This window comes from Schistocerca serialis, chromosome 5 (assembly GCF_023864345.2).
Source record: "Schistocerca serialis cubense isolate TAMUIC-IGC-003099 chromosome 5, iqSchSeri2.2, whole genome shotgun sequence".
NCBI classification, from domain to species: domain Eukaryota; kingdom Metazoa; phylum Arthropoda; class Insecta; order Orthoptera; family Acrididae; genus Schistocerca; species Schistocerca serialis.
The window spans coordinates 312,345,346-312,363,587 of NC_064642.1; the positions used below are offsets into that span (position 1 = coordinate 312,345,346).

Genomic DNA, 18,242 nt, shown 5'->3' on the forward strand with positions numbered 1-18,242 from the left:
ATGAAACAGTTATTAGTGGTCAACCTGACTGTTTTTAATAAAGCATACGGGAGACACTTAAGTCATAATCAACATTCTATTTCAGATCTCCATAACAACTTATAGGTACTACATAAAAAGAGGAAGGGAACTGTTTTAAATGTCCTTGAGGAAAGATATATAATGAAGTCCATGAGACAGTCTGCTGATAATACTCTCAGTAATCAAATTGGGTTAGAGCACCAAGGTTTATTGGTAGATTTTTTCTATTTAAATTTTAAATTAGGCTGCCCAACTTTCTAATCATGTTGGTTAGCTCATTACAGTTTTTTATGGTAACATTCATGTTTACACCCACTGCTGGTCCACTTAGAGGTTTTCTGATCCATTGAATGTCTACATTGCTTTAATTATTCAGAAATAAATAGTTCGTCTTTGCAACACTATTATATTTAGTATTGGTCAGTTTCAGTGTTATGTAACACAGAGAGCCCAGTGTAATAGATTGTGTGGTGACCGTAAGTCCTCAGCAGAGCACTAAAGTCGTGCTTTCTTATTTTCCGTGTTGCTCATGTTAGTTCAATTTCCGTCACCGTCTCAGTACCTGGACAGCAGCCACAGCACATGCTATAAACAACACGTGAGACCCTCTTAGCTTATTGTCAGCTGCTGTGTTGGTGGCAAATACACATGAGTGTGTCAGCTTTCGCTATGTTTGACTGGCAGCATACGCTTCTTCATTTCGGTCATTGGTGGACCCACATTAACAGTTAAAATAATATTCAGTAGATTTCAATGCATTACATTCATCAATAACTTTATTTTATTCTTCAGTCACTACAGGGCCCAGAAATTCCCTGATTAACATCTATGAGGGGCATTTTGTCACTTGACACAGGCCGACAAAAGCATCAGAAAGTATACAATTCACAACGTAACACAGGTCAGTCCTGTTTTCTGGCAGTTGATCTATGTCACATGGTGTTGGTCCCCATCTGTTTTTCATTTGAGTTTCTGTTTCACTGTTTCTTAATTAAGGAACAGTTATGATTCCTAATTCTATTCTTCCGTTTTAGACATGATACTCATTGTGGCCACGGTTTTTTTTATTTTTTATTTTTATTTTTTTATCAATTGAGGAGTGTTGAAAACTTACTCTGCGGCATTCTATAACCTATGACATAGCATTTGTAAGTAACTTTCTTTTAGTATGAACTCATAAGTCGTATTTATGAAGTATATGTAAGGCTGTTCTTAACTCATAAGTCGTATTTATGAAGTATATGTAAGGCTGTTCTTGTGGAGGGTATGTGATCTGCACCAGACTCCTAGCTTGATGCATAATATTTTCTCCCCTGTTTAAGTCTAGTTATTCAGTATTTTAGGACATCTCAGTTAAGTGCATTGACTTAAAAAAAAAAAAAAAACAGGTTGTACAGATACTTTCACCAGAAAACGCAACTTAAAAGTTGTGAAACCAGTTGTGTGACTTTATAAGTGATCTGAACAGATACAACTACAGTGGACCATTGGACTTTTCATTCAGTTTCATTTTAGTAGTTTTAACACCTGTATTTGAAAAACTGTTGTCAAGCACTGATTTCAAATATTGTCTCTCATTTTATATACACACATGCGGCCCAACAGGACCACACGAGGTACAATCCATCAATGTTACTTTTGGTGGTTGGCCTTCCTTTGTGTCCAGATTTGTTTCATCCTTTCAGAATGAAGTCTCTTTGTTTCACCAGAGCACGGTGTTCCAGTCCACTTTCTAATTTTTGTCTGACCAACTTTCCAAGCAAATATCTTTTGCCCGAATGTTTTTCTATCTGTAACGTCTGCCAGAGTCATGCAGACTAATTTAAGGTCCTCCTTAATCGCAGTGATCCATTTAATTGGCTCAGTTTTGGCCGTAGTTTTGTTTTTGTAGAATTCAGCTATTTGTTTTGTCAACCTAATGGGTGCCATTCTTTTAATATGGCTGTAAAATTTAAGTCTTCGTTTCCTCTCGTCCCCATGTATGTCTGTGTATTCTTCTATTTCCTTATTACTTCTCAGCCTATAAGTTTCTCCATCAGTAATTTTGGGGCCTAACATTTATGTTATAATCTTTCTTTTTTTCTTTTGAATTTCTTCAATAACTCTTTTCCTATTTAAAATTAAAGTTTCTGCTCCATAAAGAGATTCAGGTTTGATTACAGTAATGCCTAAGCTTACTGAATACAGAAAATGACTTTTTATTGTAAATACTTTGTGTTAATCTGAATGCAGTTGCCATTTTTTGATGGCAACCTTTGTTTGCAGCTTTTCAGAAACTTTGGTGCTTGTTTGTTGCATGTCATATATTCCGTTTTTTCAATTATATTTGTAGCCCTACTTTTTCTACAATTTCTTTAAGACTTTCAATTTGTTTTTGAGCTGTGGTAATGTCCTTGGTTGAAATTGTCAGTTCATCTGCAAAGGCAAGGCAATCCACTCTAATATTACTTTTGCCCAACTTGATTGATTGATATATATATTTTGACTCTACTTTTGCTCTCGCCATTTCGTAATCACCTTTTCCAAAACACAGTTAAACAGTAATGAGGAGAGTCCATCTCCATGTCTAACACCAGTCTGTATATCAAGTGGTTCAGAAATTTCTCCCATGAATTTAAATTTAGAGCTAGTGTCACTTAACATTTCCTTAATCAGTGTTAGAGTTTTATCATCCAGCCCTTGCTCCGTTAAAGTTTCGGAATAAGATTCAAGATCAACTGAGCTGTAGGCCTTCATAAAATCCACAAACGTACATACAACATTGTTACCAGAAATCCTTTGGTGCCTAAGGACTAGTTTTAAATTAAGAATTTGCTATGGACAGGATCTGTTTTGTCTAAAGCCTGCTTGGTGTTCGTCAATTTTAGATCCTAACTGAGAGAATTTTGTATGTAACAGGGAGAAGAGAGATTCCTTGGTAATTATTAACATCAATTCTATCCCCTTTTTTATGCAGTGAATGAATTTGGGCAGTTTTCCAGTCCTCGGGTATTTTCTCAGTTTGCCAGATATGTCCTTTTAGTTCAGTGATCTCTCTTATAGTGTTAGGGCCAGTAGGTTTGAGTAGTTCTGCAATTGTACTGTCTTCTCCAGATGCATTTGTTTTGAAGTCTTTTAATTTGTTTCATTATTTCAGTTTTGTAAGGTTCGTTAGAGTTAGGGTTGGTGTTATTAGTTTGCTGTGGTTGGAATTTATTCACTGGTTCTGGACAGTTTAATAGTTTTTCATAATAATTAGCAAGTACCTTATAATTTTCCTGGTTGTTAAGAGCCAGGCAGCCATTTTCAGTTTTGAAGCAAAGACCTCGGGGTTGGTAACCAGTAAGTTTTGTTTTGAATGTTTGTAAAAGTCTCTTGTATTGTTCTTTTGGAAGTCTTTTTTAATTTCTAATAGTTGGGATTTTCGTAGTTTCTTTTAGTCTGTCAGATTAATTTAGATGTTTCATTTCTTACAGTTGGAAAGGTGGTGTACGTATTTTCGGTTTTGTTACTGTTCCAATTTTTGAATGCTTCATGCCTAGACTGCCATTTCATAGTCCACTTTCCGCCAATGGTGTTTTTGTTTCTTTTGAAGTGGAATTAAATTTTGTGCTGTTGTGATGAACTTTTGTTTTAGACTCTGCCAATTGCTGGTTTTTTTTTTTTTTTCAAGTTTGCTTGTTAGAGTTGGGGTTATTTTAGCAGTGTCAAGTTTTGGAATAACATTTTTTGTTATGAAGAGTTTTTGAGGTTGAAGTTTTACTTTCATTCACATTAAATAATGGTCATGATCTATATCAGCCCCTTTCCTAATTTGGACATTTAAAATTTCCATGTAGTTAGGGTATGAAATTGCTACATGATCGATTTGAAATTCCCCAATAAATTATTGGCCACCTGCCAAGTTTTTTTGTTTAGAAGGGTTATTTTTAAAATGTGTTGCCATGATTTTAAGGTTAAAATTTTTGTATGTTTCAACAAGTCTTTGGCCATTTTGATTTGTCTATTTGTGCACTGGAAGTCTACCCACCATTTGCTTGTATTTTTTCTCTTTACCCAATTGAGCATTAAAACCACCAATTAAAATTTTAACATGGTGTGAGGGAGTGTTCGAGATGATGCTTTTTAATGTTTCCCAAGCTTCATTAACTTATTAATGTTTTTTACAGTTATCCTCATTGACTGGCATATTGGCATTATTTAAAGTGTATGCCTTATTTGCACATTTAAGAGAAATTGTCCTTCATCTATTACCAATGGCTTTTACCTCTGTTATTGATTGTATTATTAAGTATTCTTTTGTCAGTTTTACTTTTAAAAAGACAATAATTACTGAAATCCATGGCGTTATTGTCCATCATTTGTGTTTTGTAAATTTGAATCCTCTGTTCTTTTAATGTATCTCCCAATTTATGAAGTTTATTGATTGCAAAAGTGTTTGTATGTTAAGTGTTGCAAAAAATGGATTTGCTTTGGTTTTAGTTGGCCAGAGAACTCTGACTTCTTCTGTTGAATCACCCTGCATTTTAACCTGATCATTCCAAGATCCAAAAGACCATGTGCCAGTCGTACTGATGGTGGGTTGACCACATGGTGTAATATTGTGATTATCAAAATGCTCCATGATGATTGTACCTGGAATCAGCTGGGGTTGAGTAGACTCATTGATTGAACTTAATGGTAAGACTGAAAGGTTCAGTTCCAGAACTTAAATTTCAGCCACACAACTGGTGAACAGAAATTGACCACTTTGCCACATGCAAATGCAAATTGGATTTGGTTTTATTTTTCCTTGGTCTGGGCCTGCTTATGCTGTATTTGCAGCTGTCCATCATATCTGGTGAAACATTCACTATCCTCTACCTGTGATCCGTCCAATACCCTAGACAAAGTCGGCTTCTTAGACTTTTAGGCACAAAGTCTTGAAGCCTGGAATCGTCATCATTATTATACATGCTTTGTAAGAGAATTGGTTTAACTGTTATCTATATTCAGGTCATGCAGAACAACAGGGAAAAAAATAAGCTTAATCTAGGCGCTGCCCACATTTGTTGCAGATTATTATTATTATTTTTATTCCTTTCCTTTCTCAGAAGTTATGTCTGGTTAAAAATGGAAAGTGACGCGGACCTTGATGAAGCGTGACTTCCTTTTAACTGTACGGTATATGTTACATTGCATTTAGGAACTTTCGGGTAATTGAACATGTATCAATAATTACAGATTTCTGTAGTTGTATATATACGTTTGGATGTAGATGTATTACGTTGATGTACTGATGGATATTGTGTGGTATGACTCCTGTAGTTGATAGTATAATTGGTATAATGTCAACTTTATCCTGATGCCACATGTCCTTGACTTCCTCAGCCAGTTGGATGTATTTTTCAGTTTTTTCGCCTGTTATCTTCTGTATGTTTGTTGTATTGGGTATGGATATTTCGATTAGTTGTGTTAATTTCTTCTTTTTATTGGTGAGTATGATGTCAGGTTTGTTATGTGTTGTTGTTTTATCTGTTATAATGGTTCTGTCCCAGTATAATTTGTATTCCTCATTCTCCAGTACATTTTGTGGTGCATACTTGTATGTGGGAACGTGTTGTTTTATTAGTTTATGTTGTATGGCAAGTTGTTGATGTATTATTTTTGCTACATTGTCATGTCTTCTGGTGTATTCTGTATTTGCTAGTATTGTACATCTGCTTGTGATGTGATCTACTGTTTCTATTTGTTGTTTGCAAAGTCTGCATTTATCTGTTGTGGTATTGGGATCTATAATAGTATGCTTGCTGTAATATCTGGTGTTTATTGTTTGATCCTGTATTGCAATCATGAATCCTTCCGTCTCACTGTATATATTGCCTTTTCTTAGCCATGTGTTGGGTGCATCTTGATCGATGTGTGGCTGTGTTAGATGATATGGGTACTTGCCATATAGTGTTTTCTTTTTCCAATTTACTTTCTTCGTATCTGTTGATGTTATGTGATCTAAAGGTCTGTAGAAGTGGTTATGAAATTGCAATGGTGTAGCCGATGTATTTATATGAGTGATTGCTTTGTGTATTTTGCTAGTTTCTGCTCGCTCTATAAAGAATTTTCTTAAATTGTCTACCTGTCCATAATGTAGGTTTTTTATGTTGATAAATCCCCTTCCTCCTTCCTTTCTGCTTAATGTGAATCTTTCTGTTGCTGAATGTATGTGACGTATTCTATATTTGTGGCATTGTGATTGTGTAAGTGTATTGAGTGCTTCTAGGTCTGTTACTCCATTTCCCTGCTCCATATGAGTAGGTCAATATTGGTATGGCATAAGTATTTATAGCTTTTTTCTTGTTTCTTGCTGTCAATTCTGTTTTCAGTATTTTTGTTACTCTTTGTCTATAGTTTTCTTTTAGTTCTTCCTTAATATTTGTATTATCTATTCCTATTTTCGGTCTGTATCCTAGATATTTATAGGCATCTGTTTTTTCCATCGCTTCTATGCTGTCACTGTGGTTATTCAATATGTAATCTTCTTGTTTAGTTTGTTTTCCCTTGACTATACTATTTTTCTCCCATTTGTCTGTTCCAAAAGCCATATTTATATCATTGCTGAATACTTCTGTTATCTTTAGTAATTGGTTGAATTGTTGATTTGTTGCTGCCAGTAGTTTTAGATCATCCATGTATAGCAAATGTGTGATTTTGTGTTGGTATGTTCCAGTAATATTTTATCCATAATTTGTATTATTTAGCATGTTGAATAGTGGGTTCAGAGCAGGGTAGAACCAGAAGGGGCTTAATGAGCCTCCTTGGTATATTCCACGCTTAATCTGTATTGGCTGTGATGTGATATTATTTGAATTTGTTTGGGTATTAAGTGTGGTTTTCCAATTTTTCATTACTATGTTTAGATACTGTATCAATTTAGGATCTACTTTGTATATTTCCAATATTTGTAGTAACCATGAGTGAGGTACACTATCAAAAGCTTTTTGATATCAATGTATGCGTAGTGTAGCGACCTTTGTTTAGTTTTAGCTTGATATGTCACCTCTACATCTATTATCAGTTTATTATTATTATTATTATTATTATTATTATTATTATTATTATTATTCAATGCAAGGAAAGAATAAACCAAAAGAAGGAGCATTTTAAAAACTATTAATGACACATTCTGCATGATTTGTTTTCCATTATACCATTCAAAAGGTGATTTGCATTTCTGTTGATTTGTGACTTTGCCTGAGATCTCTGTGTAGTAATCAGTTGTCAGAACAGAAATACTCTTTTATAATGTATGTAAATACTTTATAATGTTCATTGTGGCCAGATGTATGCATCATTTAGTCTTATTTATTTTGTGTAAGCATGTTACTTAGTGATTCAGTTAGTACATAATTTATCATGAAATTCAACCTTCAGATTATTTTTAGTGATCAATAGTATGATTCATGGCTGTATCTTAAAACAGATAATCATGTTTAACAGAATGGGTTCTTATTTTCTGCTGATACAGTTTGCCAGCTTTGACTACACCATGGAAAAGATGTAGCATTCTTTTGTGTTTAGCGGTGGTAAAATCCTTTAGTTTGCTTTCTTTTTGATTTGTAAGGCAGTTTTGTAAAAGCAGTTGGCTGATTGAGTTGTCACACTGGATTGTTTTGCAGCAGACATTTTCATTTTGAGGTCTTCATTGTTTTGGTAGTAATCTTGATATGCTTCAGACAGAAACTTAAACATTTTCATGTATTGACAAAATTTGAATTGACACCATTAGTAGCTTTTTGTGTTACAGTCATTTGTCATACTGGGTTTATGTTTTTAGGATGATGATAAAAACTGGGTAAGTGGGCGAACTGAGGACGAGGCACGTCAGAAAGCAGCAAAGAGGTTCAATGTGGCACTGACAGACATTACACTGAAACAAGATGAAGATGTCCTGGATACCTGGTTTTCATCAGGGCTGTTTCCTTTCTCTGTTTTTGGATGGCCAGATGAGGTAAGATTCGGTTCACATTTCTTAGCTTATGATAACACTTGGCTCTTGTCTCCCACGGTTTGCACAGTATTTTTTGTGAAATACTTGATAATATTTTTCCTGATGTGCACAACAGATTAGTAATTGGTCTCAGTTTGTTTAGTGCAGACCTTCAATTGTTTTAATATTTGCTTACAATGAGCCGGGCTACTACTTATAGTTGATATTATTACTATCCTTTTCTACAGCTTGGAAATTGTGTCCATGTCAGTTGGCCAATCAATATTCATCGCTAAACACTTTGTGTTGAGTGACAGCTCTTCAAACTGAAATTGATGCTATTCGTTTCCTTATATCCATTGTTAATTTATTACACATGGCCCAATTCTTGATAGTTTCATTTACCTTCTCAGCTAGGATTTCTAGTGTTTTATCAGAGGCTATATTGTTATTGTCTTGTGTGAACAGATTTTTATCCATGTCATGTATTGTCTGTAAAACTATTGATATATATTAAGAACAGAGTTGGTCCCCAGTAAGCTCCTCTGAGAAACACCTGCATCGATACTGTGCAAGCCACTGTACAGTGCATTCAGGATCTGTGAGATGTGATTCATTAGAGTGACACACACATTTATAAGGACAATTTTTTTAGAAGTTTTATTTTGTATGCATTTAGCCCGTTGTATAGTATAGTTACTTTGCAGCAGAAGTTTTAATGCAACACTTCAGTCTATAACTAAAAAGAACACAATTTACATCAGTTTAATATTTTATGTTAATGGATTCTTAACAACTGCTTCAATTTGCTTGTATACCTTGACTAGCTCCACATCTCTGAAAGTTATTCTCCATGATGAAATATATAAAATGTGATAAATTAATAAATTAAATAATTAAATTATGTGTTTAAAAGCAAAGGCTCAGCAAGCAAAAAGGTATAAACATCTTTGGTAGCTATGTGTGTCCTATATAATGTTATTTTATTTGAACATGGGTAAATAATCGAAAACATTGAACCGGATGTTGAACCAGATGCTAATAAAATTATTACAATTGAAGATAAAAAGTCATTCATTTTTAACATCTTAGTTGCTAGTTTGTTCATTTGAATAAAAAATACATACATAAGTTAATATTAATGAAATTTCTTTCCTTTATTTTTCTAGACAAAAGAACTGAAGGCTTTTTATCCAGGAACACTGTTGGAGACAGGACATGACATATTGTTCTTTTGGGTTGCAAGGATGGTATTCTTTGGGCAAAAACTTCTAAAGAAACTTCCATTTAAGGAAATATTCCTTCATCCAATGGTACGAGACGCACATGGTAGGAAGATGAGCAAGTCTTTGGGAAATGTTATCGATCCTATGGATGTCATTCATGGAATATCTTTAGAGGTTTGTTGTACACAGATTTTTAATTATACATTCAAATACATTGTGGCTCTTCTTTCTCTGTTGATTTTTTTATGGCATTACATTACTGGTTTCAGTTGTTGATCATAACAGTTGTTGGCAAGCAAAGAAAAGGCAATTATTTGTGCTGAAATTAGATTTTGACGGTTATTTGGCAGCATTGAGGAACTCAAAACTCTATGGAAGAGAAGAATGTGTGAAAAGCTAATACAAAGCACCAAGTAAAATAAATAAATTTAAATTAAAGCACTCTATATAAATATATTTATTGACTGCACGCTAAGAGAAATCTATTTTTGTTTAAGGGGGGACGTACATGAAAATGACCAAATTTGTGAAAAAAATTTTATTGGCTCTTCATTTACTACATGGTATTGAAATTTCAATTACCAAATATTACGTTCCAATTCCGCTTCTAAGGGGGAAAAAAATAATAATTTGTAATAGCTTGCACAGGGCGACGCCCCCCCATCTTGGTCTTCATCCTCTCGTATATCTATTTATACTGCGTTTTTTTCCAGTTTTGTGCAGTCACAATGCAGGGAACGTTTGTGTACTACATCAAGAAGGCTGTGGAATAATATCTCTGCCGCTGGTTTTATATTCTTTGATTTATAGCGTTTGTTTACGAGTGTTTGTTTGGAATACATTTTTACGAAAGTTGTAAGTAGACTTGTTATTATATTTTGCAGCATGCCGCGTTCTAGTAAGGTGTTTAAAAAGGTTAGAAAGTGTCAAGCTTCTCGATGTAGTAAAGACAACTTGAAAACCAGCCCCATAATAACAAATGGAAACGATACTTCAACCAAGAAAGCGAGTGCTTCGAGAAGGAAAATTGACAGCTGTCAATCACTTGATGATTGTGGCTCAGACACTCAAGCTACTAGTGGTTTTAGGCTTATTGATTTGAAAATACTATCTGATATTATATCATCTGCTTGTGTATGTGCTGACTGTGGTGCAAAAAGTTTGAGATTATATGACGAAGAAAACAGAATTGGAATAGTGTGTATGTTGCATCTTACTTGTGAAAGCTGTCATTCAGACACTGCTTTTAGAACTTCGGCATCAAGTAACCGGATATATGAAGCAAATATGCGTTTAATATATGGCATGAGATGTTTGGGCATAGGCAGGGAAGGTACCAGACTGTTTTGTGGGATCATGAACATGCCACAACCAAGTGCTAGGTACACCACTGGAAATAAAACACTGCTAAGTGCTCTTCAAGAGGAAGTGGAAGAAAACTTGAAGTCCTCTGCAAAGGAAGCTGTGAAGATGAATAGTGAACTAAAGACAGAAGCAGATAACACGCCAGACACCGATTTGTGTGTGTCATGTGATGGAACGTGGATGAAGCGTGGACATACATCACTGTATGGAGTATCATCTGTCATTAGTGTTGATACTGGAAAAATTCTTGACGTTCAGGTAATGAGCAAATATTGCTATAGCTGTGTACTCGGAAAGAGAGCTGGTGAAGTGGAAGAAAATAAGTGGCAGGTTGAACACAAGAAAGTGTGCTGTAGAAATTATTCTGGTTCTAGTGGTGGAATGGAACCTGCAGCTATGAAACTTATGTTCCATCGAAGTGTGGAAAAGTACGGTGTTAGATACACAAAATACCTTGGTGATGGTGACTCCAGCTCCTTCAAAACTGTTTTGGAAAGTGAACCTTATGGTCCCCATTGTGCTATAGAAAAGTTGGAATGTGTTGGACATGTGCAAAAACGAATGGGAGGCAGACTTTTAAAATTGAAACGTGAATTGAAGGGCAGGAAACTTGAGGATGGAAAACTTTTAGGTGGTCCCAACAGACTCACAGACAAAGAAATTCATTCTTTACAAGTGTACTATGGCAAGGCAATAAGGGACAACAGTGGAAATTTGAATAACATGCAGAAGGCTGTGTGGTCTATTTATTTTCATAAACTATCCACAGATGACAAACCTGTACATAATTTGTGTGACATATCGTGGTGCAAATTCAAGCAGGCTGAGCGTGATGGCATGAACTATTCACACAAGCACAGTTTACCTGTGGCTGTTTTAAGTGCTATAAAACCAACATTTAGGTGTTTAGCAGAGCCAGACCTCCTACGAAAGTGTGTGCATGGAAAGACACAAAACCCTAATGAAAGTTACAACTCACTGATTTGGAAACGTTGCCCAAAAACAACATTTGTTTCAACAATTATTGTTGAAATTGCTGCATATGATGCTTGTTTAGTTTTTAACAATGGTAATCTTGGAAGAATAAAAACTCTACAGAGGCTAGGATTTCATCCAGGAGCTTTCACCTATTCAATATTGAAGGACATCGATGACAAAAGAGTTGCTGCGGCTGATATTACAGCCAATAAAATTGAACAGCAGGTTAACCAAAGAAGACAAGCAAAGAAGAGACTGCTTGCAGATGAAGAGGAGTATGCATATGGCTTGCACTAGTTCACACAGAGACGGTAAGACCTAATACAAACACTATCAAATCATTGATTCAGTTTTCCCGTAACTTACATTTTTATAACTTTATGTACCTTTTTCTCAAAAACCACAAAAGGTAGAGAAGTGAAATTTGGTATATGACTAGTCAGTACTATAGTGAAAAATTCTGTGGAAGGAATTTTCATTTAATAAAATAGTAAGGTATTTATGGTAGAAAATATTCCTTAAATTTGATATATTATTTTTCAGGGAAATTGGGAGACCCGTAAAAACTGAACAAAAGAAGATATAAAAATTCTGCTCCACAGAGTTTTGTAATTATTTGGTATGAAAGTGTGTACAAAAATTCATTAACATTGCTCTCACAGTTTTCTCAAAAAAGGAACATTTGTAATTACATTGTTGAAAAAAAATTAATTGTTAGTAATTAAAGATGTAAAAGGTCAATAAAAATGAAAATTTAGGTTCATATGCGCATAACATTTCTTAATAACTGTACCAAATTTGGATTGATTATCTTAAAAAATTAGAGTTTTATAAAATACTTTTAAAATTACTGCAGTTTCGTGTACGTCCCCCCTTAAGGACTATGAATTTTAAATCATTGTTATCAGTTGATAGCAGCACAATGCTTTCCTAAAAAAAAAAATCCTACAGTAATTTTTATATTTTCTAACTGTCGTGTCCTACATGACTGGTTTTTAAAGTTAAACTTTGTAAAATCCTTATAGCCTTTATACGTGGATTTCCTTCTTCCAGCTTTCTTGAATTAATTCTCTGTATACACCATTAGGGAGATAAATTAAGCTTACTGCAGAATATTTGAAACCCTCATTGAACTGCCCCCCTATTATTGTTTCATATGAAAGAAATTAAAATTCTAGAGCACAGTTTACATGTTCTCATTATGAATGAATAGTTGTGCAGTAGCCACCAGAAAGATCGCGGGAGGCGCACATCGGCACGGCGCGTCACGGACGGTAGTTGCCGCAAGTAGAGTCCCGTCCACCAGAGGGCACGCGAGAATTCAGACGCGACCTCTGCCGGCATAACAACAACAACAACAACTCCGGCAGCACGGGCCGTGCCCAGTCAGTTAACATCGGGCATGCCTAGGACACAGTCCCGGTCTACGCTAAGTGAAGTGCGACGTAAACGTGAACAGTGTTACTACACAATTGGCGATAAGTAGGGTCGTTCTTTCGCTTGTTGCGTCGTTGTTCCGGTTTCGCAGCTTCTCCACGGCATGGAGGATTTAGTGCGGGTTTTGGTTGAGCAGCAGACGGAGCTCATGGCCACCATGAAACAAGTGCTTCCGGCGTTGCTCTCCACGCCGTCTGTTCCAGCGCCGTTCCCCCCTCCCTTTCCCCCGTATGACGAGATGGCAGAGGATTGGGACGCATATGAACATCGCCTTCGGCAGTATTTCCAGGCGTTTCATGTTGCCGATGCGGAGGTATGTCGTGCTCTCTTCTTGTCTTGGATATCTCCCTCGCTGTATCAAGTTTTGCGGCAGCTAGCGCTGTTGCAGGAACCCTCGTCCTTGTCTTTTGACGTATTGTGTTCATTGCTGTCTTCATATTATCGCCGTCGCACGCATGTTGTGGCGGCTAGGGTCGAGTTCTATCAATGCAAGAAACGGCCCCATCAGTCTTATCGGGCGTGGGCCGCTACCCTGCACGGTCTTAGTCGCAAGTGTCATTTTGTCACGGAGCAGTCGCGAGAGTCGTATGCTCATGTTATGGTATGCGACGTCATTGTTCGTTCGGCCCCTGATAGGGAGGTCCGGCAACAGGCCCTGCAGTTAGAAGACCCTTCGCTTGAGGAAGTCCTGTCCATTGCTCAATCGTATGAAGTCTCTCACGCCGCAGGTCAACAGCTGGAAGCGTGGTGTGACGTTGCGGCGGTGCAGGGCGGCGTGGCCGCGTCCACTGTGTCCGGGGTGGACGACGTGCGAGCGGTACAATCCGGCCGTTACGGCCGCTCCCGCACGGCGTGTAAACAGCATTCCGGCCGCCGGCCCCTGTTGCCGTCCTGTGCGTCGTACTTTATACATCATGATCGGTCAGAGTGCCCCCAGCGTTGGGCCATTTGTCGCAAATGTAATAAAAAAGGTCACATTGATAAAGTTTGCCACTCAGCCTCAAAAGAATCGAAGGTAGCAGGTACAGAGGACATGGACGTTGACATTCAGGAAGTTTCATTGGACCAGGCTCCCGACGCATCGACACGCAAACTCTTTATCGAGGTGTCGGTTCGGTCGCGCCGGTTACAACTGCAAGTAGATACGGGCGCGGCAGTTTCGTTGTTGAATGCACTAACTTATTCCGACCTTGGATCGCCCCCGTTGGCGCCAGTTTACCGGCGTCTACGCGGTTATGGTAAACAGTTCATTCCCCTACTGGGTCAATTCACCACTGACGTGACTTACAAATCAGTCACTCAGCCTATTACTTTTATTGTTGTCAGTGATGCGAGCTCCACTAACCTTTTTGGCCTGGATGCCTTTCAAGCTTTCGGTTTTTCTATCGCTGACACCATACAGTTGATCTCCGAAGATGTTCCCTATCAATCATTGGAATCTTTGATCACAGACTTTCCAGATATTTTTGAGGAGGGCCTGGGGCGTGTTTCAGATTTTGAAGCTCATTTAACGTTGAAGGCGTCGGCTCGCCCGCGTTTTCTGCGCGTGAGGCAGATTCCCTTGGCTCTCCACCCTGACAGCCCTAGGAGTTGTTCTTCCCATTTCTTCTAGTGAGTGGGCTTCGCCCCTCATTATTGTAAGGAAGCCCTCGGGGAAATTACGTCTTTGTGGCGATTTCAAGGCCACCATCAATTCCCAATTGGTGGTGGACACCTATCCTTTGCCTCGTGCTGATGAATTGTTCTCCGCCGTGGCGGGAGGCCAATATTTTTCGAAAATCGATCTTTTGGAAGCTTATCATCAGATACCACTTGATGAGGACTCCAAACGGCTGGCGGTCGTCAACACCCCGTTTGGCCTTTACCAATACCAGCGGTTGGCCTTCGGAATATCCAGTGCCCCGGCGATATTCCAGCGTTATCTTGAGCACGTCACGTTGACAATCCCTCATTGTATTAATTACCTGGATGACATAATTGTCACAGGCCGCAGCACGAAGGAACACTTGCACAACCTTCACACCCTCTTTCTCAAATTCAGGTCTGTGGGCTTGCGTTGCAACCTGCATAAGTCCATCTTCTTCCAACCGTCCATTGAGTATGTGGGCTGCACCATCTCTCGGCACGGCATCCAGCCACTAGGAAGTTTGGTCCAAGGTATCATCGACCTTCCTCGGCCCGCTTCACTGAAAGAGTTACAAGCCTCTTTAGGCAAGATAGCCTATTACCACCGGTTCATTCCCAGGGCTTCCACCATAGCCCGCCCCCTGTACTGCCTTCTGCGCAAGGGTGTTCCTTTTGATTGGTCGCCTGCATGCGAGCGAGCGTTCACCTCGTTGAAGGGCCTCCTCACATCAGCGCCTTGTTTGGCTACTTTTGATCCCCATAAGCCGTTGGTCCTGGCTACAGGTGCTTCGCAGTATGGGGTGGGGGCGGTCCTGGCCCATCGCAATGCAGATGGTTCCGAGCAACCACTGGCGTTTGCGTCTAAAACTCTTAGTCCCGCACACGCCCATTACTCCCAGGTGGAAAAAGAGGCTTTGGCCATTGTCTACGCTGTTACCAAGTTTCACCCTTCCTTGTATGGCACGAAGTTTCAGTTAATCACTGACCATAAGCCGTTAATATCGTTATTTGGCCCCGCCTCTCAGATTCCGGATAGGGCGGCCCACAGACTGCAGCGCTGGGCCTTGTTCCTCTGTAAGTACCATTATGACATTCATTTTCACCCTACCGGACAGCACGTCAACGCCGACGCTCTTTCCCGTCTTCCGGTGGGCCCAGATCCTACATTCGATCGAGATGAGATTAGGTGTTTTCATTTGGATGTGGCGTCCCGCCAAGCGGTTGATGGCTTCCCGATCACTAGTTCTCGAGTCGCCAGGGAAACAGCAGCTGACCCGGTTCTCCGGCAAGTAGTTTGCCTCATTCAGCAGGGGGTGGTCATCCCGCCCTCTAGGCCGGGCCTCGGACCCTCTTCGTAATTATTTTATTCTACGAGACCGCCTCTCAGTCTTGGAAGGAGTTCTCCTTCTGGCTACTGATGATACAGCTCCTCGCGTGGTTGTTCCTGCAAGTTTACGAAGGAAGGTCCTCACGTTATTACATGCGGGGCACTGGGGTGTTTCCCGTACTAAAACCTTGGCTCGCAGACATGTGTACTGGCCCGGTATTGACAGAGAAATTGAGCACTTGGTGGCCGCCTGTTCCCAGTGTGCGAGCCAACAGGCATCTCCCAGGGCAGAGTTCTCTTCATGGCCGCCGGCAACCCAAGCATGGGAACGTGTTCACATCGATTTTGCGGGCCCGTTGCTCAATGGCTTTTGGCTCAATGTCATTGATGCTTATTCCCGATTCCCATATATGGTTCGCTGCTCCTCAACCACTTCAGAAGTTGCAATCCAGGCACTAGCAAAAATCTTTTCTGTGGAAGGTCTGCCAAGCACCCTGGTCTCGGACAATGGACCGCAGTTTATTTCGCAGACCTTCCAGGATTTTTGTAGGCGCTTCGGTATTCGGCACGTTTGCTCTCCCCTCTTCCATCCACAGTCGAATGGAGAAGCCGAGCGCATGGTGCACACATTTAAGACGCAGATGAAAAAGTATGTGCACGAATTTCCTGCGGAGGAAGCATTGACGTTTTTCCTGACGGCATACCGGACCACACCAATGGGAGAACGCAGCCCCGCAGAGCTCCTCCATGGGCATCAACCTAGGACTCTGCTGCATCTCCTCTGGCCTGGTCCTCGCCAGTCTTCGCAAAACGGAGTACCTGGCTTTCCACTGGGTATGTTGGTCTAGGCCTGTGGGCTTGGTCGCAATCCACGTTGGATACCGGCGGTGGTCCTGCGCCGAAATGGCCGCCGGCTCTATACCTTGCAGGCGGGGGACCGGGTGGTACGTCGTCACCAAAATCAGCTACGTCCACGTTTGGGCACCCACCCTCCGACCTCTCGGACACCGGCTTCCCCATTGCCGGCACCTGTGTTGGTTTCGCAGGGGATGTTACCTCCTGTCCCCGCTGTGACTCTGCTGCACTGTCATGGTTCTCAGCCTTGGCAACCTCCAGTAGCTCCAGCACCGGCATCGCCATCGTTCGAGATGCCCCATCGAGAGCCAGCCCCCCTCGCAGGCCCGGTTTCTCAGGAGGCTGGTTCACCTGTGGTTGTCTCTTCCCCATCGTCCCCGCCACTGGGTCTTGCCCCTCCCGAGGTGGAACAGGATCCGGAGTTCGACAGCTTGTCGCCCGTTCTGTCCCGGGCTCCGGTGGTGGGACGACGGGGGCCTCTTCGTGTGGGTCACTTCCAGCCGTATTCGAAGGTTCCGGCTCGAGGGTTTGGCAGATCCCCTCGACTCCAGCCTTCCAATGGATGTGGAGGTCATCGCTCCTGCCCGACGCTCCACCTTCCGATGCAGTGGATCAGAGTGGCTTCACCCCCCCGAAGGAGGAGGAGTGCAATAGCCACCAGAAAGATCGCGGGAGGCGCACATCGGCACGGCGCGTCGCGGACGGTAGTTGCCGCAAGTAGAGTCCCATCCACCAGAGGGCACGCGAGAATTCAGACGCGACCTCTGCCGGCATAACAACAACAACTCCAGCAGCATGGGCCGTGCCCAGTCAGTTAACATCGGGCATGCCTAGGACACAGTCCCGGTCTACGCTAAGTGAAGTGCGACGTAAATGTGAACAGTGTTACTACAATTTGGTCATAAGAACTTATTCTGTTCCATATGTTTGTGAAAAAAAAGTTAGCTTTTAGGAGATCTGTGAAACAACTGGGCAAGCTTCACAAAGAAGAGTGAATTCAGTGAAATTGTGTAGAAATACTTTAGTATTCTAATTATATTATAAAATAATCATTGTTACATTATGTATCTGAGACATTTTTCTCTCAGCCCTGAATTTCTCTTTTTCCACTTTCTCATAAATCAACATGCTGCATGTTCCTGAGAAAGACACAGTGATGTATATTGAACTGTGCATACGTTGATTTTTGACCAATATCTCTTGTGCACCATACTTACACTTGCAGGTGGAGCACTGATTTGTTTAATTACTCTGGATATCAGTAGTGTAAAGGGTCCATTTTTGCTGCTTTCCCTCTCTTCCTTTTATTTTATGTACAGGATGAGTCTTGTAAGCCATTAATCTAACATTCTTATAATTATTAAGTATATTGTAATTATCTTTTTACACAGATTATTATAAGCAAATCTCTCTAAAAGATACATTTTGTTTTGTTTATAACAGTACAGATAAGAGTACATCAGTA

The 18,242-nt window shown here is 40.0% G+C and overlaps 1 protein-coding gene across 1 annotated transcript in view; it reads left to right on the forward strand.

Annotated features, from left to right (window-relative positions):
- Nucleotides 1–18,242, forward strand: part of LOC126481218 (valine--tRNA ligase) — a 209,189-nt gene that overhangs the window by 132,823 nt on the left and 58,124 nt on the right. The window contains exons 11-12 of the mRNA XM_050104822.1: nt 7,811–7,984; nt 9,133–9,363. Coding sequence (XP_049960779.1) covers nt 7,811–7,984; nt 9,133–9,363 — 405 coding nt within the window. The remainder of the gene's footprint in view (nt 1–7,810; nt 7,985–9,132; nt 9,364–18,242) is intronic.